The 24667-nt window shown below is 39.4% G+C and overlaps 2 protein-coding genes across 2 annotated transcripts in view; one reads left to right on the forward strand and one right to left on the reverse strand.

The window, feature by feature from the left end:
• Window positions 1-250: 250 nt before the first annotated feature.
• usp31 (ubiquitin specific peptidase 31) lies at window positions 251-17672 on the reverse strand. The gene is given in 20 exon segments (XM_018705081.2): window positions 251-6830; window positions 6832-6972; window positions 6974-7800; window positions 8788-8923; window positions 8925-8941; window positions 9026-9184; window positions 9301-9526; window positions 9712-9831; window positions 10262-10391; window positions 11661-11738; window positions 13174-13268; window positions 13433-13544; window positions 13780-13960; window positions 14052-14199; window positions 14600-14735; window positions 15346-15438; window positions 15535-15629; window positions 15856-15959; window positions 15962-15989; window positions 16438-17672. Coding segments are annotated over 20 exon segments (3861 nt in total). The 5' UTR covers window positions 16963-17672; the 3' UTR covers window positions 251-6320.
• Window positions 17673-22922: 5250 nt separating this feature from the next.
• baiap3 (BAI1 associated protein 3) overlaps window positions 22923-24667 on the forward strand; it is a 37770-nt gene continuing 36025 nt past the window's right edge. Inside the window, exon 1 of the mRNA XM_018705098.2 lies at window positions 22923-23156. The gene's annotated coding sequence lies outside the window, so the exon portion shown is untranslated. The remainder of the gene's footprint in view (window positions 23157-24667) is intronic.

A 24667-nucleotide genomic window follows, 5' to 3' on the forward strand; every position in this document is an offset into this window, starting at 1 on the left:
AGCCTGCTATTGAGTGGTTACACTCATTACTGACTCGAGGTAAGATCACAGGCTCTTCTGACACTAATCAATCTGAAGTTGTGAAACAGTAACACAGAAAAACCTCTTAACTTTGATGTTGCATCAGTTGAGTCTGTATAAACCACTGATATCCTAGAACTGCATGTAGTATGGAGTAATGCTGAGAACCCATTTGTTAGAAGAAAGCTCCCTCTAGTGTAGGAATGAGCAAAACTCAACACTACACAAACAGTTTCAATATTTTTTTTAATCAGATTTTTCATTTTGTACTTGCATGGGTAAACCAACAAAGTATATACACATTTGTCTTTTTGGAGAAATAAAAAAAATATTAAAAGTGCATATATGATAACAAAACAGAAATAAATTAACATAGAAGACTGTGACAGTCTAATGAACTTGGAACTACTGAATTAACAGTTTTCTTACTGTTACAAAATACAAACAAAATAAAAATATAATAAGAAAAATAATGTAAAGTGTAAGAAAAGAAGACCAGCATTAGGCCAGTTAAGACAAAGCAGATGTCAATAATAACCTCATGAACCTGGTACAACAAGGAATACAGTAAAATGGCCTCAATAGGTTAAAAAAAAACAATTCACAATAAATGCAACATACTGTATTTTACAAAATGCTTTGTGAATGATGCATTTAAAAAAGCACAAGTAAAAGACAAAAGGGTCAAAGTAGATACGTGCTATGGATTTAGCACTGTAGTGTTTATGTTAGCTTTAAAAAAAAAAAATAAAATGAGACTCATGACATTCATTCATTACACAGCTCTTCAGTTTCTGTATCATCCAGATACAAATTAACCATTACAATTTGTTCTGCTTGAGGCTGAAGTTCCTGTATCGTCTCTTTGTAGTGTTTACATTTTACCCCAAACTCATAATTATTAAGTATTTTGACCATATTTATCCTATGGAAACCACTTCAGTGCTGTATTGCTGTAGTACTACAGTATCTGTGGCTCAAATGTAGGATTTTAGTATTTTACTTTCAGTGGTTATTGCAACTTTGATTCAGTGGTAAAATACTCAAACGTGTTGCATATACTATCATGAATTAATGGTCTCACCTTGAAAAAGTGAAACTTCTTGCGACTGTTAACAACTAAACAAAACAACCATGTCTCAACAATAACTCAATGCAGGATTTGCTAATCTTAATTAACTTCTGCAGGGAAGCCTGTGTGCATTTTAACGGCTAGAGTGATTAATGTTTTATACCCACTTCACCAGTCATCAGAGAAAAAAAAAAAAGAGTGGCACTGCTTTAAAGAATGTTTAAGCGTTGCTGTTTGTTTGCTGATAAACTGCCAGCTTTGAATAAAAAATAAAAATCACATCGCATCACGTGATTAAAATGATTGATGTGGCATAAATACTACAAAAAGTATTAACTGAACATTTACATTTGAATCACTGTTCATTACATGTTGTAATATAAAACTATAAATTTACTATCTTTGTTTATTGCATTTAGCTATATATATAATTATTTGAGTTACCTTTATATTAGAGACTGACCACATCTTTGATGCAGCTGAGCAACATTTTAACAGGGGTTCACAAACTGTTATCACTGAAGTGAATTGATGGAAAGCCTTTTCACAATGCACACTTACTTACATACATACATACATACATGAGGCTATTTAGTAACCACATTGAGATTATCGCATCCATAGTGTTTGTCTCTGCTGGTGTACAACAGTAAATATTAAACATCTTGTCAAGAAAAAAAAAAAAAAAGACAGTAACCTACCAGTTTGGTAGGAGCACCCAGAGAGCACAGACCAGCAGAAAAAAATACAAAATAATGAGCAAACAATACAAAATATGATCACTAAATGGTAGAATGCTAAAAGCAATTATGACATTAAATAGATTTTCATTTAGGCAAGATTTTTAAGATTAATCCATTCACCTGAACGATGAAATACTCTGTAATTTACAATTTCTAAATATTGGAAGGGTGTGCAAATTAAGCGATGGAATATACCAGCCATGCTCTGCTTTCTACTGTACACAGCTGCAGACTCTTGCATAGTTAATGAAATACATGCATTAGCGTTTTCATGCAATACTGCATTCCTTAATCATTCTTAATTTTGTACATTGACAACAAATTAAAAAAACAGACAACTGCAGTGAAGGAGAGAAGAAAGTGTGTAAAAATGTTTTCTGTTTACATTTTACATAGAATTTTTTTTGACATCTTCATTAAAACACATATGTATTTGGATTAACTGGATAGAAAACTTCTCATATGGAGTACAGTACTTGTCTGGTCTTCAGTGGCCTTTTGAGCTCTCAAAAGCCAGTCAGGTTTGCACTTTTTGGTCATTCAAACCTCAACTTCCTTAGTCTAATTGATGACCATCAACTCGATGAGATGATTACTGGGTTATTGCTCTACCACTAGTATGTTGGTCAAAGGCAAAATAAAAACCCTCAAGTGTTTTTTTTTTTTTTTTTTTTGATGATGATTGGAGGCTATTTGATTTCAAAAATGTGTCACTAAATGACAACAGGTTCCTGTAACATAATACAGGACCAAAGTGATACCACAGACATTCATATCACACGCTGGACTTTGGACCAGCTCTGCAATATACTATATACCTCGTTCAGGAATTCAGGCTGTACAACGCCACCAAGTTGCTACTGAGTGAGCTGTCTCCTGTGAGGATCTCTAACTGTAACTGCTAAACCGCCATGTCTCGTGTAATCTCACATGCTGTAAAAAAAAATTTAAAAAATAAATAATAATTATAATAATGGCTATAATCAAAATTGCTATGGATGAATGGAAAATGGTTGGAAAACAAGGCAACGTGCTGCAGCTTTCAGGTTTTAGTTCTGTACAGGAAAAATTTGAAAAACAATGTGATCACAATTTATGACCCATGTTTAAATAAGCTGTATACTGTGCAATATGACTCACATTATTTACTGATCCTTGTTTACAATTCCCCCAAAAAATCTAAATAAAGTAAAAAGTGAGGGGGCATCACATCCTAATGCACTGGGTTTTGGCTACATGAATTGTAATGACATGATCCAGCTCTAAAATGCACACTAGCCACTACGACTTAATTACAGACTTTAAAAACAGGCAAACGAGACGGTGAAAGCCAAAATTACATAAAAAACGTCCTGCTTTGATCCAAAGTGCCATGCACAGGTTCCTGATAGATCACAATGTTAAGTAGAAAAGAGCAGCTACAGGAATACCACCATATTTAAACAATAAGTATGTTATTTCTATGGTCCATTCATGTTTGAACTCACCAGTCACTATATTTTTTCTAATGACAGTCCCAAAAAGTTTTGGGAGAAAGTGATGAGCATGCCAACACAAAAATCTCAATTCTACAGCAGATAACGTTTCCACAAATCCATTATTATCACCAAAGGACAGCACACTGTTAAATCAGCAAAGAACACAGTGATAAAAATGTCCTGAGGATACACAGAGGATTTTAGTATTGATCATGTTCAGCACTTCACAGGTAAAATTACTCATCACAAGTCCTCCTTATGTCAGGTTTGATGCTCTGGTTAAACAAAAAACTACACTGTGTCTATTTGTATGCTCAACAGATGGATGCAACATTTAAATAAAACACTGCTAGGTAGAATATGATTTTCAAGTGTCGCCATATTGCAATGTTACCTGCCAAGAGTGCACAGAATGATGTGAATCTTTGAGTGACAAATACTAATGTTTGCTTGTATCAAGAAAAATGCTCTAAAAACTTGATTTATACTCCAAAAGCAATCCTCTCTTACCAAATCTGCTCAAACCAACATACAGGCCATTTAAATAACATACTTCAGTCTTTAAATTGAGTGGTATTTCCACTGAAACCATCTGAGAACCAATGTAAACCTGGTAGATGCTACAGAGAAACAGTTGAGAGAAATACTGTAGATCTATAATTCAAAGATTATGTTAATGCTTAAAGTAAAACCTGCTTACTAATGGTTGGATTTTAATGGCATATCCACATTCATTCACTGAAAACATACACTGTGCTGGTATCTAATGTATGAATATTGCAATAACCGGTACAGGTGGGTTAATTCTACAATGGCAAAGCTGTTCAAATTGAGGCCAGCAACCATCATGACAGCTCAAGTGACACTAACCTGCCTCTGCTTCTATCATTATGCTGCAAAACTAGTATGCAATCATGCAGCGCCTGATAGTTGAGATCTGGACAACTGCTCAGAGACAATATAAATGCTTTTCTATTATGAACTGAATGGCTGATTATTAATATTCTGTTTCAGTCTGAAGAAAAAAAAAGGCTAAATATGGTCCTCTCCAGTGAGGTACCACAGGTGATGATAAACGCTGCCAACAGGTGTCCAGTTCACTGAAGGGTGTGTGTGTGTGTGGTCACAGTTCTGAACATCAGCATTTGCAAACATGTTCATTTAAGAAACATTAGTGCCAGAGGAGCAGTGGTCTGTTACAGCACCAGGTGTAGTAAAGGGGTGATTTTGTTTAAAATGACCCCTGAAACATTGAGATGAATGTACCCTTTTACCATTTCAAGTCTAAGGCCTATTGACTCTACTTTACGATATGTCTTATAATCACATACAGACAACATATTAAAAATTAGATAATTACATTGTTAAGTTAGTGTGTGTGTGTGTATGACTGTTTTGGGTAAAATCAAACTATTTTATCTATACAAAGTGCGGACAACACGACATTCCTACTCAGTGATGCATACAGTAGTAGACTACTATGTTGCCAAAGGCAATTATTTGTTTCCATGTACAGTATTGAAAGGCGCTTAAGATAATTTTCATCTTGCTCATGGAAAGGGGGGAAAGAAAGGGTTATATACTATATACTTTCTGTCAATATCTGTACAGACACACCTATATATATTTATATATTTTGAATTTAAAGGGTTTCATTCCAAATATCCTCCCTTTTGAGGAAAAAAAACGTACTCAACATCAATAAGCATTTAATAAAATACATTTCTATTGAAAAGGTACTAGTATCAAACAAAAATAAAGTTTTTAATTTGCGTATTGACCCCATCTTGAATTCCCATTTTTCATCTCAAATTCTTTCCTGTTTTGGTCCAGAGCCTGCTGTTACTTCTCAATTTCTCAACTATTCTTTTAATGTTTATAATAATAAAGATGCTTATTTGTTACTGCTGCTCCATACTGATCCTAGATACTCTCAACACATATGTGAAATTAGTTGTGAGTACATATAGTCTACTGATGTCTTTCTCCACTACTTTAGACAAAAACCACTCATACTATCCCTGTTAACCAATGACATGAGGTGTGTGGAGAAAGTGTGTGTGTGTGTGTGGGTGAAAAATTTACTGTGGATTTTACTTACCAATGGTCAGTCTTATCGGCTTAAAACAATCAATGAAAGCTATTATGCCACAATAATTTCGGAATGAAACTGTGTGTGTGTGTGTGTGTGTGTGTGTGTGTGTGTGTGGTGTGTGTGTGTGTGAGCATATCAGCTCTGTTTCAGTATTTGTCCAGAGACAATTATCAATGTTATTGTTCTGTTCTCACTGTTGTTGAGTTCAAAATGCATATAGAACAGCAGTGAGGTTTGAGCATCAACAACCAGCTTCTGTATTAGTTAAGAATGTTACTCTACAAGACAAACTATGTATTGTTGGTGCATACAAAGAGAAAATGTTTCTTATCCTATTAATTTTTTTTAACATATAAGCTGTTGCATTTTAAATCAGGTTTTTCTAGCTGGATATTTTTCAAAGATGTAACAATCCTCTTGTCTGAAGGAAAGATAATTGGATTTCAAGACTCCAATAGGGAATTCTGTCAGCTGTCATACAGTTCTCAAGTACACACAATCAAACAGGTTGTGCTGCACAGCTTGATGCACATGGCATGCTTATGCACCCTCGATGCCAGAAAACGTCTAATGTGTCAAGTAATCACCCTGCCCTCCATTTTCTCTCTCATGTGAAAATCATACCTAATGCTCAAAAGGTGTAACTGGTAACAATATACACTACTCTAAAAACTAGAACTGGAGCCATACCAGGCAAAATTTTGGCACCAAAAGATGCAAATGCAGTACAGTGCTTTACTTTTCATCCAAAGCTGGTTGCCAATATTCAAACCTTAAACCTATCCTATACATCTAATACAAAACCATAACATCAAAAAATGTGTCTCTTTACAAATATATCTGCTCACTGAAACTTAGGCACAAAGAAAATAGCTGCAATATGTAAGTTCAATATAACTACTATGGATATATCATTGAGGCCTCTGTGTTGTACGTGCGGGAGATTGCATGCTCGACGACAGCTTTCGGGAAGATGCCATCCTTTCAAGAGGCTTCTTCCCGTTTGTGGGAGACTTGAGACTTACTTCAGAAGTGGAAGACTTGGACTTGCCTACGTTTAATAGAGTGCGACTGAGAGAGCTGGGGGGCTTGGAAGACTCCTTTGTCTCACCTCCGTGAGTCTCGATAGACGTCTGTGAGGACACAGCGTCTCCTGTCTTTCCATTTTCAGCACCGATCTCCTTGGCTTGTCCATTTTGCTTGCACGTCCTCTCAGAGGCCTTTTTGGCAAGCAAGGTACTTTTTCCTAAGTCAGCCGACCGGCGGCTTTCCCTTTGCCGAAGGGCACTCCTGAAGAAAGACAACCCTTTTTCCTCAGATTTGCTGCTACGCTGCAGGTCTCTGGTGGATACGCTGGGTGAGCGCAGGCTAGTGACCGAAGAGCTGCTGCTGGAGCTCCTCACAGATCTCTTTTCGAGCCGGATTGCTTTCCCCATTCTTAGAGGGTGAAGAGCGAGCTACTGAGCTGCCTCGGAGGTTGTCAACCAGAGGGCTAGTGTGCATAGAATCTCTGCTGTAGCTCCTTTCTACCAGTCGTTTCCGACCACTCGTAGCACTTTTCTCCTGTGACACTGGAATTCTTCTTTGCAGTTGGTGAGGGAGAAGCTGAGGACTGAGGTGTGGAGCGGACACATGGCTTATGTTGTGGTGTCGCCTCTGGAGGCAGAGTTGCTTCCTTTCTTTTGGAAGGGGTCCCACTGGGTGTTGAGGTGTTTTTCTTGGCATTTACACTCTTTTCTTTAGTATTGCTCACCTTCTTGCCTTTCACAGGCGTACTGGAAGACGTCTCAGAAGCAGAGGTCTTAAGCGTTGAGCACAAACGTTTTTTGGAGGTTTTCTCTTGCTCCACTTTGTTTGAGCTCTTTATGGAGCCTGTGCTTTCTGCCTTTGAGGCAAATCCTCCAATGCTACTCTTCCGTTTCTGTTCTTTGGAGGGAGTTGCTTGGGCAGGTAGTATGTTTTGGTCTATAGCTGTAATCTGGTTGTTGTTTTCAGTTGGCTCATTTTTGGTGCTCTTTTCCACTGGAGTGGGAGCCCTGCAGTACATCATGTCTAGGAACCTTTTATTGTTGTCCTGGTCGCTGAAGTTGCTCTCCATCATAGACAAAGGAGTCCTGCTGCCAAAGTAACGTTCGTGTCTACTGTAGCTGCCAAAACAGGATGTGGAAACCTTATCATCAGAGGCCTCTCCTATCCTCTCTAAAGGAGGTGAGCATCGAGAGTCGAGGGAGAAACGTGAGGGTGAGTTGGATCTCATGTGCAGCTTCGCAGAGAGAGACCAAGACGGCTTTATCCCGCTGTCGCTGAAGGCTAAAGGACTAGCGATGGATGACCTGGAAGACAAACTCTGACGCTGAATGCTCCTCACAAAAGGGCGGACGGAGAACCCTCCTAAAAAAAGGGAAGAAATTTGTGTTTTTTGTTAAGAAAGCTCAAGTGGACTTCCACTGCTGCTGGAAACCAAGAACTAAACCAATTTAACCAACAATTTCAATGCTACTAAAAATACATTCTTGAGACATGGCATCAGAAAATTCAGAATTCAAAAACCTGCCATATGTCCTTTTAATTTGGGGTTTTACTGATTTAAAAAGGCACACCATGCTGCGGAATTATTATGTACAAGCTGAATCTTGTTTTATATAGACAGTCTCGTTTTCATTACATAATTTGGATATATTATCCACAGTGAGATCCATGAGCTGCAGTTAAACACCAGTTTGCCAGGCCAACATTTTTGGGACTGGGCTAACCCTGTATTCTGGAGGGTTACATAAAACCTACATTTATATTAACCACAAACAGCAGCCCAGGCCAACATCTATCTCAGTTTGGATTCACGCAGTATGTGAGGTTTCCCACTCTGCTGAGCATGTTGTCTTGTTCATCCCAGTCAGATGTGACATATGTCCCATCACTTTCTGCCTCATCCCAGCAGTAATGGTTCTGCTTTGATCTGTTTAAATCTAAGTAATAAATAAATAAAAAAAGCAGTTGTAAGTTCGGGTGTTGTTCCTGCCTTTGAACAACTCTGGGAAACATGGCATCTTTTGATTCTAAAAGAAATACTGTTGGTGGGAGGAGTGTTTCACTCTTGGTACAAAGGTTTATATTGCTCGTTTTACTGTGTAATACAATGAGCAACAATGTAAGCAAACCTGCATCTTTAAAGCAATCTCTTTTTGTCATTTAAGTCCAACTGATGGTCTGCTGCGCATATTTTTGTTTAAACTGTTCTGGAACTCTAAACTTTAAAATATGAGTCAGGTAACAGCAGGAATATATGTGGATGTGTTGACAATGCACATAAGAACTACAATCTGACACCTGGTACCATCAAAACCATTTAAAGAAAACAAATATCAGCATCTGTCTCACCATCATCCTCACTGCGCTCTCCTGGAAACTCTACTGACTCAGCCAGAGAAGCCAGTGAGGTGCGTCTGGATGAGGCTCCAGAGGCCAAGCTAGCTGGCCTGCTACCGGGCAGCCTGTTGACCCAGTGGTCACACAGGAGATGAACTGGTGGAACCTGTTTAAGACACAGTAAAAACTGTAGTTTCTTTTAAGGGTTTAGAGCCTTTAAACCCAAACCCTATGGAAATAAAATGCTGACCAGCAACAGAGCTGTTGGCCGACCAGGAGGGAATAGCAGTCCTCCTCTGGTAGAAGAGTATGTAGGCCGTCTGCTGACACACATCATCATCAGCTACTGGCGAAACCTCACTGTCATCAAAGCAGTACCACTGACCATCGATAGAGTTCTTGCAGTAAGCTGTAAGCATACAGTTAAAAAAAGAAAGGGTTAAAAATGGATGATGAAGCCAAGATTTCTTGATTATTTTTAGTATATATATATAACATTTACGTTGCCACAAGTCTTTGTATTACCAGTGTAGTGGCCTCCGTGCATATTCCCATGGTGGTTGCACACAGCATAAAGGTCATATAGGTAGTCATCAGGGTTTCGTCCCAGGCCGTAGGGCCTTCTCCATGGCGACCAATGGGAAGGTAAACTCCAGCTGCTCTGACTCCTCTTAACCACATGAGGTGCCATGTCCATACCCATCAGCGGGAACCTCACCATGTTCTGCATCTTCACCCTGCGGTCCCCCTCCTGAAGAACAAGAGACCAGAAACAGACGGGCATTTAAGGAACAATTCCCATTTACATGCAGTACTGAGATTTCCAACATTTAGTCCAAATGCCACAAATACAGATGGAAAAGGTTTACATTGTTCAAATAATAACCATTGTTCTTGCTCTTGATATTCAGATTGTGTTTAGATGAGCTGAAATACCTGTCTGAACCTCTTGAGATGCAGTATGAGCACATCCGGCAGTGTCCACAGGCTGAGCTTGATGCGGCCCTGCTGCAGCTGTTTGCAGTGGGGACAGCGCCAGGCATCGTCTGGGGCCAGCTGAAACACAACACAGCCCGAGCAGCAGCCATCAAGGACAGACTTCTAACCACACTGCTTATAAAATAGGCCTCACACACAGGATGAGGCCCAGAGTTTTCCTCTTGCTCCTCTCTATTCTCCTCCAGAACATTCGCAGGCGAGTTAAACCACAATATGTAGGTCTGTACTCAGAATTTCTAGTTTATTCCAAACATAGCATTAAAAGTCAAACACACAGCAAAACCACAGTGAGTGAAAGGCTTTTTCAACTTTAGTTAAGAATAATAAACCAGTGGGGAGGAGACAAATGTGAGGCTGCACTTCAAAATATACTCACCAATGACATGTGCCAAGGAAAACCTAAGATTTATTTTCTCATGTCAAAGCACTGACCCTACAGTTATTGGCCGTGTGTGTATGTGTATATACGTCTGGTCAAAAATGTTACCTGTTCCTCCTTAGTGTAGAGCTGAAAGCACTGAGCGAGGGTGCAAGCCTGCGGCTGATGATGTTGTTCTCTGTGCAGATACACACTCTCAGCATCAGGAATGTACTCCTCCTCAGTGTGTCCAAACAGACTGTGGGAGAATGAGGCACAGTCGTCCATTCATTCAACAGCTTCATCATGTGATGATCATAGGATCATGCCTTGAGATTTTAGTCAAACTGTTTCCCATATCAAAGTAAAGTATTTAATAAACTAAGACAGTTGTTAACGTGTTTGTCATATTGGTATTTACACAATAACATTTTTGATGATAATGCTGTGAAACTGTGAAGCAGTGCAGCAGTACTAAAAAAGGCTTTTGAACAGTATCACAACCAGTCCAGTTGGACTTTAATTTGACTAACAGAGGCACGTGTGTGTGTAACATAGTAATTAGCTTAAGTGAAGAAATAAGAGCAGACATGTTGCTGATTGTGTACGTGGAACTACAGACTGTTTGTGGTTTGTGGTGTTAAAACAACAACTGTTTCAAATTAAGCACTTTTTTACTTTTCAAAACAAACAGCATGAAGGATAGCCGTTAGGGGAAAATAGTGGGAGGTACCCACACTCAAGGGCTCAAAAGAGGTTGTCCTATAAAACAGCATTTGTTAAGTTTGAGGTATTGCTGGACTTGACAGGTCTTTTCAGAAAATTCCTGCACAATGCGACAAGTTTCAGCATCATTTTTACTGAAATGCCTGCCATGCCTTCAACTGCAAATCTGACAGTTGAAGGTGCAGTGATGCATGGGCACGCTTGTTTTTGTGACTGTGGCGAGTTGTTGCCTTCTGATCCAATGAGGAGTCACATTAAGTTGAGAAACAGGTGTGAGGATTAGATGACATTAAGGATCAAAATCAGCTGGGGCTGAGACTTTGGTTCAATACATCATGCTGTTGATTATGTCATGGCTGACAGACTGTGAGGTTTAGAATTATTCTTTCATAATGTTAACTTTTCAACATTAAAACTGGTTTGGCCAGCTGTGCTTTCTATGTTATTGCTTACATAGCCAAGCTTGTTAGCCTACCTGTTAATGAATGGCCTTTGACGAAATTACAGTAAATTACACATTCAATGTCATGTCTACAAAGCAAGTTATTAAAAAGAATGGTTTGACCCATTCTTCCAAATGAACACCATGGTTCAGTCAAATGTCATTTGGTGCATGCATGTCTCCCAAATTACCAGTTTCTAAAGGGTCTTGCCTTTTGAAATTAAATATATTATTTCCAGTAAAGATTACAGCAAATAAGCATCAAACCCGGCTTCTTTTTATTCTATGTAGAGCAAACATGCTGTAGATAAAACAAAACAAGACCACAGACGTCCAGCAAATATTAATGTTTTTACTCACTAGTCCTTGGTCTCTTTGTCCCACTCTACCACTATCTTCACATGCGGTGGTCCCCCTTGTCCACAGGACTTGTATGCCCTGTAGTGGAAACAAATGAAGTAATTTAGGCAGGTGTCATTTATAAATGGGATTTTATACCCCCATCATTTCTGTCACCTGTAGGCAGTGAAAAGCTTTTTCTGGGCAAAACTGTGTGCCTCACAATCAACAAGCAATTACATGCAATATAAAAATGAGGTGAGTGTGAGGGAAATTTTAAAAATTTATAAATATATCTGCTGTAATAGCCAGCTGTCCAGAGACATTTTAAGTTGTCATGAAAGTGCCTTTCGATCTGTCTCAATTAGAAGCAAAACAACTTAGATTTCACTTTAATTCACACACCTTTTTGGACCACCAATGATGTGACTTGTTTTATTATTGAGAATTTATGTAGGTTATAAGCCAAACATGCTAAACTGGCATTTTAACAAACAGTCCAACTCCTGTTAGGGCATGTCATCTAACCAGGTCTATGAGAGACGCAGAATTGTGTATGTGTGTGAAGAGAAGATTAAAGGACTATAATTTTGACCTCACCCCATTACCCAAGATTATACCTGTTCTTTACCTTTGTGTGCATATGTATATACAATGTTTGCCTACTTCATTCTCACCTCTCACTCACATTAATGCTGAGAATGCTGTGAGAAAATACACATATTAGGTGGCACAGATGATTCACCCTTTTTGCTAAAAAATACTATGCCACTATACTACAAACTATCTGATTTCACACATTGGTGTCAAATATCTTTTTGTGCATTGACTACTTTTCTTAGGCTGTATCCCACTGCATGAAAATGTCTGGCTTGCTCTGAGTGAACTTGCTTTACAGGAAGAAACAGATCAAGATGGAGACTTCTCCTCCTAGTAGAATAATATTGTATTTTTACACAGAAGTGAAAGGATGTGTATCTTTGCCAAACAATATTCAAATCACATCAAAGGCATAATATAAATAGTCAGAGATTTGTGAAAGCAAATACAAGTTCTATGCATACATGCATACAATATACATGCTACATTTGTGTGATTGCTTCAAAATCACAAAATTAATTCCAATATAAATGTTTGGTCAAACATTCACCACTAAGTAAAGCAAGTAACTTAGTAAAGTTAATTTCTAAAGCACATTTTAAGACCACTTAAGCTCACCAAAGCATTGTATTAAAAAAAGAAAAAAAATGCAGAGAAATATGCTGAAAACAACAATAAACAACAAAGGGCAAATACAGAATTAAAAACATGACAACAGATTACAAGATTAGTGGCCAAAAAGGCCAGCAAATACAAATGTGTCTTTTGCCTAGATTTAATAACACAGATGGAAGGAGCACATGTGATATCTGGCAGCAACTGCAAAGGCTCTGTCACCTTTTTTAGTTTTAGTCGTGGTTGTGGGGCATTTAAGAGGGATTTGTTGGCTGCCATTTAGCAGTAAACATGTGTTATATAACATATTTGGACTGACCTTTCCACAGTTGGGTGACACAGTGGTCGCTCGTCTTGGGGAAGGAGGTAGGTTATACCAACAACGCCAACCACCCGAAGACTGAAAGGTCCCACCTACACACACAGAGACACCATTTTTAATACCTCTGAGATTAATACATCTGGCTTACGAACATGGTACTATCAGGAAAATAAACAGAGAATCCAACAATGTGCTGCATCAAAATTATTCTCTGTACATTCAATATAAAAGGCCAACTGCTTGTTCTTCCTCCTACCTGAATGTAGACCCCAGGCCTCAAAAGATGACGCATTTTCTCCAGGATCTCTTTTTGTAGAGCATCCCAGGTCACGGCGCGCTCCATGTACAGAACAAAGGGCAAGCCGAACCTAAAACAACGTAATGCCCTTCTATTAGCAGTTATCAATTTCTCTAGTGGGCTTTATAACTACACCCACTGAGCCAGTACCATTACCATTTATGGGAACTACAAACTGTGTTAGAATGACACCTAACACGTCTATTGTGTTTATTGACAAGAACATTACAAAAGAAAATGTGTTACACCATCTTAAGAAATACAGCAGATGTGGCTTCATCACAGAACAGAAAGTATCGTAGTACCTCTTTCCTTGGTGGCCAGTGCAAGCCCTGTTACACACCAAAAGGATAATTTTTTCTGGCCCCAGGTTTTTATTGGGTGATGCAGTTACAGGAGTCATGGCCCCCTGCATGAAAGATGGAGTCCTGCTGATTTCTGTCCCATACTTCAAGTTGTTGTGATTCAGGTTTGCAAGGAGACTTCCTGTGATGGATGCAAAAGACAAGTCTAGATGCCACTCTGCTCATTTAATTTGAAAAAGGTGAATATTTGCAGGATATAAAGAAAGTTTTACCTCTTTTTGTGCGTATATTTTCCAGTTTGAAGGTCTCTGGTGTCTCAAAGGCAAAGATGGAATCACTCTCTTGAATGATGTCAAGGTCGTCGTCATCATCACAAAATGATCGGTGAAAACCATCATAGTACATTTCAGTCAGAACAAACTGAAAAAATAAAGAAAGAGTGCAGTTTAAAAATATGTACCACTTACTGCATCCAGTTCTTTCAGTGTTTTTACATTGTAATTCCAAAATAAACACAGTCATCTCACTATCACTCCTTATCCCACCACCGCTGTCATTTACTGTGTGCCTCATGGCATTTTCACCCTGTCATTTTTCATCAATGTTAGCACTCAACTGTTGCAGCCCTAAGGAAAAAATGTGTTTAGAAATCTGTTACTCTCCAACTGTGTATTGAGCTCACTCTATAAAAAACCCCAGCTTTATAAGAAGCTACTGCTCAGAGGTACGACCCGCTTAAGGAACGTTGAGCTAACACTGTGTGACTGTAATATAGTCTCACTGTGGCAGACCCTGAGCTGATAAGTGACAGGAATAGCACCTGGTCCATTGGGATCTTGGTCTCACGTGACACAGCATCTCTGAGGCGATAGACAGTGCTGTTGAGGGGAACAGCAACTCCAATCCTCATACAGTGAGAGTACTTCCCCTGGTAGACCACTGTCACATACAGGGGCCTGGAAAAAAGAAGGGAACATGAATTAAACAGTTTAAGTTTACTATGCAGGCATAGTTTACTTTTATTATACTGTAACCATAGGAACACCTTGACATAATATGCTCTACAACACAACAACACAAAGACCAAGATTTTGTAGTATTTCCTTCCTCTTTATTCCCTGTACTGCAGGAACGCCTAACATGAGGACACAGTTGTTTTGGTTTTAAAAGGTGCATGCTCCTCCCATGCCTCCTTGCTACTCCTACTGCACCTTAAACCCCCCCTAACATCCCTGCCAAACCAGGTTACATTCCTCCTCCTGTAACCACACATGCTGGTATTTGCTTCAGGTCCTTGTAAACTTGTCAACACACACAAATCAATGAAAGGTGTCACCCCTGTGAGGAACTTGTACACACTGTGCTTGCTTAGATTGTAGAAAAAGAGGTAGAACAAAAACAAAAACATACTGCACATTTTTTGAAAGCCTCGTAAAAGGATTTTTGTAGGTTTACGTTGTACTTGAGATTACTACATAAAGCTGGTAAACAGTAATAATAAATCATGAACATGTGAAAACTTGTCATCTGGTTGTTAACTGATCACTCCCTCAGGTGTGCACTCACCGTGTGTGCGGTAGTGGGATGGGTAAGGAGATGCAGAGGAAGGGATCAAACGTATTGCTCTGCTTTTGGCAATGTGGACAGGTGAGAGAAGACCTGTTTGGAAAAAAATAAATCTCTTAATACAGCAGAGACATAATGTGGATATACTGCGGGGAAAATCACAGAACTTCTACAGGACATAAAGCCTACCTGTACTGAGCCTGGAACAGTTCTTGTACGAACGACCCAGCAGAGAGGGGAGGAGAAGGCCCCTCTATGCTCTGGTCATCTTCTTCGATAGGGGGCTGAACAAACACAGACAGGTTTTATGAGTCAGATTTAGAGGTCATAAATAATACCAGACTATCAGGGTTCATAAGCTAGCGTGAAAGACTCTGTTGTTATTGACTAGTCCCATGGAATTGAGAGGAAACAAGATGAGGCAAGCCTAGTTCAACTGGCTTGAAAGTAGCTCACATTTATGACACACTGAATTACTGTGAAATATAATGTAAAATCCTCCAAATTCACCTTTATAGCAGGCCTGCTGTTGGGGTTGACTGTATTGAGGTCCTCATGCACTCTGTCCAGCAGCCACAGCAGAAACTCTTGAGCATCGTGCTGAGCGTTCCCTTAAACTGCGTGGCATTTTTTGACACAGCATTCTGCAACAAACAGCGTGACCCAAAGATTACAACGCAGGCGAGGTCACAATCTCTGCAGTAGTTACATGTGTTGGTCACAAAGTTTCATAAACAGTAGATCCTAAACATGGTATTATCAACATGCATTGACATGAGCATTTTTTCACAGAGAGTGCAGCACCAGTGCCATCTTAAATCCTCACTTTACTGAATATCAACCAAACTTTTTAAGGTTTGACATATCTGTGTTTGCAATAATGATTTATCTGAAGTAGCACCAACAAATGTACAAACCAAGATGTTGTATAATTCATACAGTACTCCTTCTCAACTGAATTTTTTTGTCTGCAATGTGCTGTGATTTCCTTCCCCCATTAGTTATCTAATTGGCTAAAATAACACAGCGACAGTCCTTAATGTCCACTTGTGACAGTATCTTGCCTCGTGTGATCACTCATGTCACTCTTACCTTGAAGTCTCTGCTGTGTTGGGGGGTATACTCAAACGTCCACAAAGCCCGCACAAGTCCTGACAGCTGCTCCGTAACCTCTCCTTTACCCAGAGGACCCTTCTTCTGCAGATGTACGCCATTTGTCTTCGGCTTGTCCTCGTCCAGCTCCTCGCCTTTGTAGTGCTCCAGAACCAGGTACTCGGCAAAAAGTTCAGTGTTACTGAGGCATTGCAGAATCGCATTCATGAAGCAGGTATTCCCGTGGTTTTTGAGACCTGACACTCCAGGAACTCTCTCTCCGGACAGGAAACCCCCCATGTCCCCATCGTCCATGGGCACATCTTTACTTCCAGATTTAAAAGTGGAAAATCCTCCATCATCTTTGTCATCCTCTGTTTGTACCTCAGATCCAAAGTGGGATAAGGCTGTCAGTGTCCTCAGGACTCTGCTCATAAAACTGCCCACAGAGCGAACAGAGCCTCGCCTGAACAGCTTCTTGCTGAAGCTCGACTTCTTGTCCTTGGTTGCAGCTTTGCAAGACATGGTTTCCCCTTCACAGGCGTTCAACTCAGACAGATGTGTTGTGCAGAGAGAAAGCCATGTCAGTGGCTGATATCTGCTGCTCCATCTCAAACCATTTAGATAGCAATAACGTCAACGAGTTAACGTTAAACTGCTGGCTGCGTTAGGTGTTTAAGCTAACCTTAGCTAGTAATGACATTGTAATTGAGGTTTCTTCGGGTAAAGCATACAGCGGTTGGTGTTTAATTCCACTTGTCAAATAACGTTTACATATCGGGCACTACAACCTTGCCTAAGAGACTGGCTGAGGCCAGTTACCTAATGAGTTAAGAAACATAACATGAACATGGCTTAGGTCAGCTGTTTGTGTCTGCAACTTGCTCCACAGTTACCTTGTTTTGCGGTTTAACTTACTGCCCCGCAGCAATGAATCAACATCGGTTATGCTGAGAGCGAAGACAGCAGTGTTAGCTAATGTAGCTAACCCTAACGCTAGCTACAATAACAAGAGCCACAGAAACGGCGACAGTCCCCCTCAGCCGAGATGTCTGAATCCGACAGAAACCGTTCGTCTGCCATGGTATGCAGGTGATGACAATTAAAGTACAGCGTGTGTCCGAAATTTGGTAAACCTCACATTTCTCACATATTTGGAGGCACATTCAGGGCTAAGCTACCAAATAGCAGAATCGTTATACTTCTTCTTCTTCTTCTTGTTTCTGTTGGCAGCTGGTCGGTTAGTTTGCAGGCACATCACGGCCACCTATCGGACTGGAGTCAGAGCAGCAGCCTGGCTGTAGAGCAAAAGGTCTTTCGTCTTTCTTTTTTTCTGTTTCTTCTGGGTAATTTACAATATAGAACCACCCAGATATTTTCTTACCAATTGTCCATATTGATAGATAAGCAAATCTTGCCCTTTTAACAGTTTAGGCCTAACTTTAAGGAAAGGAAATCTGCAGCACCTCTCACCAGAATCAGGGCAGACTGGAGTATGAATAACATATCCACAAAAAATAAATAAATAAATAAATAAAATCATCAACAACACACTTTTCTCAATGCAAATATAGACTCTGATATGGCTTCTTATTTTATATCAACCAAATGGGAGATATGTTCGTGTAGACTTCCCTTTCTAATGACTTTTCCTCCATTTCAACCTGTTTTGCAGAAAATGATGATCTAGATGCACCACTGCGAATTCAAAATGCCTAGTCTTGCTCATTATGTGACTTTTTAGCTCATTTGTTTCATATGTAGGCTCTATGTTCATAATCTAACACAGCATGTATAATGACAGAAGCTGCTGTGACATGCTATGAAGCAGATTTTTGTTTGTTCTTTTGTTTTACAGCTGAATATACTGAGCAAGCAGACATCATTTTTGTAGTTGTTTTTTCAAGTTAGAATATGTTTTGAATGAGCTGATAAGGTGGTTGGAAAGGAATTTACTGAATATCTGAGCTTAAATCAAGGGTAACAATGATTAAAAACATGTTTATGTGCCGAAACAAACCAAAAAAAAAGTATGAACAAAGTCACTACCACTACCCATTGTCAGTTCAGTCTTCTGCCTGAGGGAGGCACAAGAGGCATGAGAAACGAAGAGGAGACAGAGATGATATAGTCACATGTACAAAGACCTGTCTGATTATTTGAGCACCTCATACACTAATAGAAGAGTGATGTGTTCATACTGCTATGTTTGCATGCTATAGTAATGTGTGTGTACAGTATTTATGTATAAGAAAGTGACACGGTATGGAAGTGTAACTGCACTACTTTATCTGTAGCCTATGTCCACATCTCTGCACATCTGAACATGTGAAATATAACAGTCAAAATATTGCTGTCTCGATGGCAGGGTATGCACGATTAACTGAAGTGAACTTGAGAGCGTGAGAGCTGAAACACAATGAGTCTGTGTTAAAGAGACTGTGAGTGTTTTCATCTATGAATAATAATGAATTTCCTTCCATCAGTTAAGTGTGCGGAAAAGACAAATAAAGATAGTAGAAAAGAGGAAATATACCCACAAATATCAAATAGTTGGTGTTAATGATGTAAAAATATATTAAATTTGCACTTGTCTTTTCTTGTCTACTCAAGGTGGAACATTATATTGGCACTGCAATATTGAAATACTACATAATGTGACTAACTAATGACTGATAGGGAATTTTACATGGTTAACTTTATGGCATAGAAATAAAACTCAGTCAGATGTCACTGTGGTGGTGCTCTGACAGTCCTGTCCAATGCTACTGATCCATAAAAGTAGAAGAAAACCTCTATCTGTAAGTTACTGTCTACCCCGGGACTTCAAATGAGCTTCACTTTGGCTGTGACTCAGTCAGAGGAGGCTCTAGTTGGTCACAAGTTACTCAGGTGTGCTTAACAGTTAGTTTTAGGCATTATTTTACGCCATGACGCCACAGAATCAGCAGTGATTAGTGTACCCCAAAACACAGCCTGACGTGTCTGTTACTCACAGCTACAGGCTGCACTTAATGTGAGTGTAGATATTAGCTATGATTTGTGCTGTGACAAAACACAGAGGCAACAGACTACTCACCACCGGGTCGCTGTGTGTGTGTGTGTGTGTGTGTGTGTGTGTGTATTTTAAATTTCTGTCATTCAGTCACCCGCCTTGTTGAGGCTTTTTGCAGCTCCTCACAAGCCAAACAAAGTGGGTCAAATCTGAGTGGGTGCTTTTTTGAACCTGTCAGTGCATCTCCAAATCCAATTTACATTATAAAAACCATCAAAAAACAAGTTGGTTCCCTCTGTGCGCTGTTTACAAGTTTTATGCAAGGTAGGGTAATGCGGCTGAGACAAATTAACTAACTAGAGCGCTAAAAAATAATGCAGTCAAAACAAATATAGCCACATGGAAACAGATACAAGATTTTGTATGCTATACACCTCCCCTCTCTTCCCTGCTGTCAAACATCTCATACGCTCACTAGAGAGATGAGAGGGAAAAGAAAAGAAGACTGACTTGCATCTCTGGAAGTTGCAGCAGTAAAAATGAATGATTACAGAAAATTTTGACTCAGACAATGACGCTGGAGCGTGATTTTGAGTTGAGCTGCATTCTTCAAGGGAATGTAATCCATCAAAAATACTTCATAAATGATATAATTTGTGTATACATCTGAAAAAAGAATGCAAGAATACAAAGAATAAACATCAGTATGTTCACACATTATTGAAAATTTGTCATTTGCAATACATCCACTGCATCCGCTCCATTATGTCCTAGCTTACAGGCCTTTAATCAGGCTGAGAGTTGAACTTGAAAGTCTGTTTTGCTTTTTCTCTTGGTTATAGCCAAATCCTTCACTTGTTATTCGCCGTTGACGCTTCAAGCAGTCAGAGCCAGCTGGGGAAGTTCTCTAATGATGTGTCCATGGAAACAAGGCGAAGGGTCACATGTGTCTTATCACTCAACATGGGAAAAGCCTTCTGCTTGATTTTGCTGAGAATGATGTCAAAGCGTATCAAAATCAGCGAGGATGACTCCTTTGTTTTCCCTCATTAGTACATTAGATAAGGCTTCTGATGTAATTCTCCAGACTCAGGCATTAAGACTCCTCACCACATTGTTTTTGTGTTATTTGCCCCCTCATTCACAGCTCCAAGGGCACTCTCAGTTACTAGTAAAAGAAAATTCCCTCTTTTAACATGCATTGGTGAGAAAACACCAAACAAAGTCTAAAGGTTCTTAATATTAGCAATTATCCCATCATGACCCACCTAAGGGTTGAGTATTAATTAGCATTGGATGTGGGATTAATGTAGAATACTGGACTGCAGCTGTTATCCTTTTGAATGCCCACTGTATGTTTATCTAACAAACAGCTGAGGTGTTTGTGCTATTGTTTTGACCTTCACAGGAATGCAAAGAGGTACTAAAATGGCTTTTCAACCTTTTCAAGCAATCTGGTGTTTGCAGCTTGGATTTGCACCGCCACACTTCATTATTACCCACCAACAGATCAGATTTGATTTTATGTTACCTGGACATTATAAACAAATTTCACTCTCAGTAATTGATTTAAACTGTTCCACGTCGTATAATGAACACATCAGAATTGGCTCTTATGTAGATTACTGTAGGTAAACAGTGATAAGGAAACTCCCTAATCACAGGATGCTGACAAGCTCTCACTTTGTTGACGCTGATGAAGGGCTCTGTTTGTGAATTGTCAGTCCCACGCCATGAGATGCTGCCTGACTGCGGCTCCCGTTATAATGGCCATGTGTGAAATAATTTCTGTGCTTGGAGAGAGACACCTCTACCCTGCAAGCATATAATTAATGTTCCTGTGCCTATTTAAAGCATTTGTGCACATACCCTTCCGCTCATGTGTCCTAATGTGCAAACAGACGAGTGAGAAAGTGCATGTGTCCTATAATACAAGGTCTTCAAAGTGCTGTGTATCATCTGCTCAACCTTATTTGCACTGTGCTGCAAATATTACTGTAAGAGTGTCATTCAACTAAGCACTGACACAGAAGATACTGTCAAAACAGCAGGAGTTAAATAGGAACAAGTAATTTAAAGGAAATTTTTATTTCATTTCCATATCAATCCCATCTTTAATCCTCTTTTATCAGTGAGACATTATGGTTCAGATGAAGTTTTGCGAATCTCAACTGGTCAATGTAATTATGAGGAGAATTTTAAGTAAAGTCAGATCTTTGCTAATTGTTAGTTGAACAGGGATGAAGCAAGGAAGTTATGTTTTACTGACCAACACTAAATGTGCAATTTAAAGTGTCACATTATGAAAGAAATAGTTGCTGACTCTTATTGTATGTAAAGCCTACGACTTCTCATCTCCTCAGTACCCCAACAACATACCGTATTAGGTCCTATTGAAGTGCTGTTAATAACGACACGGTTAAAGCAGTGTTTGAGCTAATTAGGCACAGCAAGGTGAGAGTACATGAATCCCAGCCTGACTGACAGCTGGAACCTGCTCCCCCTCCGTCGCTGAGAGGATTTTTCTCGGCGACATCCCTCAGCAACAGTCAAATGACGCCTTCAGGTGCACACCGTAAACCTCTGCTTTTCCACTTCATTCAAGTGCCTGTGGCCGGAAGTAATCATCAAATGTACCGAGCAAACCCTGGAAAGAGACATCTGTATTGTAATTTTAAAGAAATAACAGTAAATGTGATTACCATATGGTTAATTTAACTTTACATGGGAGCTTTTCTTCTTTGTTGTTAATTGAATTTGAATATGAGAAAGGAACAAATGATGTTAGTTAGATGTTGAATTTTAAACTTGACCAATAAAAACTCTGATAGAGTGACACCACTGGTTGCTTTCATCCTCTCTTTCGTGGCTCTGTGCTCTATAAGAAATGCAATTTAAAAAAATAAATAAATAAAAGTTGATTCACAAAACAACTGGAAAGTAAAAGTAAAGCCACTAAAGAAGTACTAAAAAGTCATGTTAGCTATAGCTGTAGGAATAGCTATAGTAAAACAAAAGACTATAGTAAAACAAAACTTATTTAGCCGTTTCATTTCAATTATGGTATCATCCATTAGCTTTAAATTTATTTTCATTTATGTGATATCTAATCGTCACATTTACATTACCATTCTTTAGACTAAACAAGAAGCTATAGGAAATGATTATAATAAACACATCAGGCGAAGTCAAGTTACCTATGCTGTACAAAAGGGCTCATAAGTATAAACAGGAACAATAAGGCTATTCAAAAGAGGCCTGTACTTACTCTTGTATGCTCTTGTTGTCCACACAACTCAGCCCCTTCATGTCAAACTTTTCGTGATAGAAATCACAATTTTCTTTACTTTAGCCCTACATCGTGTGTGTGTGTGTGTGTGTGTGTGTGTGTGTGTGTGTCGTGCGGTCAACTCATAATAGCGATATCTCCGACAGCAGTCGGGGGCAGTGAAGTATCGCTGCACTTCCTATGACCATATTTGGGCGAGCATCGGTGGCGCGTGAGCTCAGGAAAGCATTTCGAAGGACTAAAATGAGCTTTTGTCTGTCGTCTGTTACAAGAAAAATACCCAAACGTTGTTTTCACACAAGTTGATTGCGCCACGTCTCCGGAAAGAAGAAAAACAGCGTCAACTGCTGCAGCGACCGAAGCTTTGATTCACAGGAACTCTGACACACGCAGCAGCAAAAACATTTCACACTGGAAAACTGTCAGGAGACACAGGTGAGCTGGGTTTTTTCACCATCTAACGTCATGAAAAAATTACCTTTCTAGTTTAGAAAAAATAAAGCAGAAAACATGCAACAGCTGCACTGACTCATACTGTCATCACCGAGGCTGGTTAATTGGCACCTGTTGATCACACATTTCACAATAGTTAGAAATAATGTGAATTTAGCCTTTTTGAGTTAAAAGTTCTGTTGATACCCAGGTAATATCAGTGTATGAATTAATATATGATTGACATATGATGAATCCCGTGAGGTTTTACAACCGAGGAATTGGACCTCTTCCACTTTTTGTGAGCAGAAATATCATAAATGCTGTAGCCCACAATATGTCTGCCATATGACCAAAAGTTCCCCCCTTCTGTTCATCATAAACATCCTAAACACGATGTTAGAAATCTGATCAGCAGCTCAAGTTGTCTGTGAGTGAAGCCAGATTTAGGCAGACAACCAGGCTGACACACAATCTGCCAATCCATTTCATTGAAATGTTGCATAATGTTGGTTTTGCACTAAAACTCTGACAGGTGGACGAGGTTTTGTGGCTTTTCTGAAGTAGTTGACTCACTGTTTTACCGTGTGTGTGTGTGTGTTTGTGTTTGTTTGTTTGTGGAAATGCTCTCTTGTTATGCAGCCAATTACTCTGCATATTTCAAAAGCAACGCCCCACACCCATGAAGAATCAAAACACACACAGGTGCAACACAGCAGCATCACATCAGATAAAGATAGCGTGGATATGTCATTGAAAATGTGCTGTTCTACTCATGAGCCTGGTTACAACCATCCTGAATGAACTCTTTGAAACATGTGTAGACTCAGTGCTTTATCCTGATTGACAGGTTCCCTAAAATAAGTCATATTTCTCCTGAAGGTAAAGGAAGGTTTAGATCTCTTGATCTTTTTTAACCCCTGTAGCAGCTGACAAACAATGCGCACAGAAGCTTCATACTGTGTATAGATCAATCTTGTGCTTTGGAGATGCTTCTGGAGCTCACTCTCTCTCTCTCTCTGTCACACACACACACACACACACACACACACACGCACGGCGACATCTCAGCTAGAATTATCTTTTCCCTCAGTGACAGCAACAGCAATTCCAAGCCTGTAATTTACCTGAGCTTTTAATATTGACAATGCTTACATGTGCTGCAGATTAAAAGGGCAATGAAGAGGATTCATCAACCGCATGAAACTGCAGTCTAATAGAAGAGAAGCTCTGGTTGGCATTTGCAGAACAACAAGAAAAAAAACATTGTGAATGTCTATCTTTGCCTGTTTTGCTCATACTTTAAACTGTGTGGCTCTCTCCTCTTTTCTCAAGAAGCTGCCTGCTGGAGGTCATAACTCCACTTTAGACTAATCATTATGAGTCCATTAGTCATTAATTAATCATTACCTCTGATTATTATACAGTGGATCAGTGGTCATTGCTCAAAAAACCTGTCTGTAAAGAAGCAGCTTCCCCAGTGTTTTCCTCCTGCTCGCACATCATAAAAAGGT

This window comes from Lates calcarifer, linkage group LG11 (genome assembly GCF_001640805.2).
Source record: "Lates calcarifer isolate ASB-BC8 linkage group LG11, TLL_Latcal_v3, whole genome shotgun sequence".
NCBI lineage: Eukaryota > Metazoa > Chordata > Actinopteri > Centropomidae > Lates > Lates calcarifer.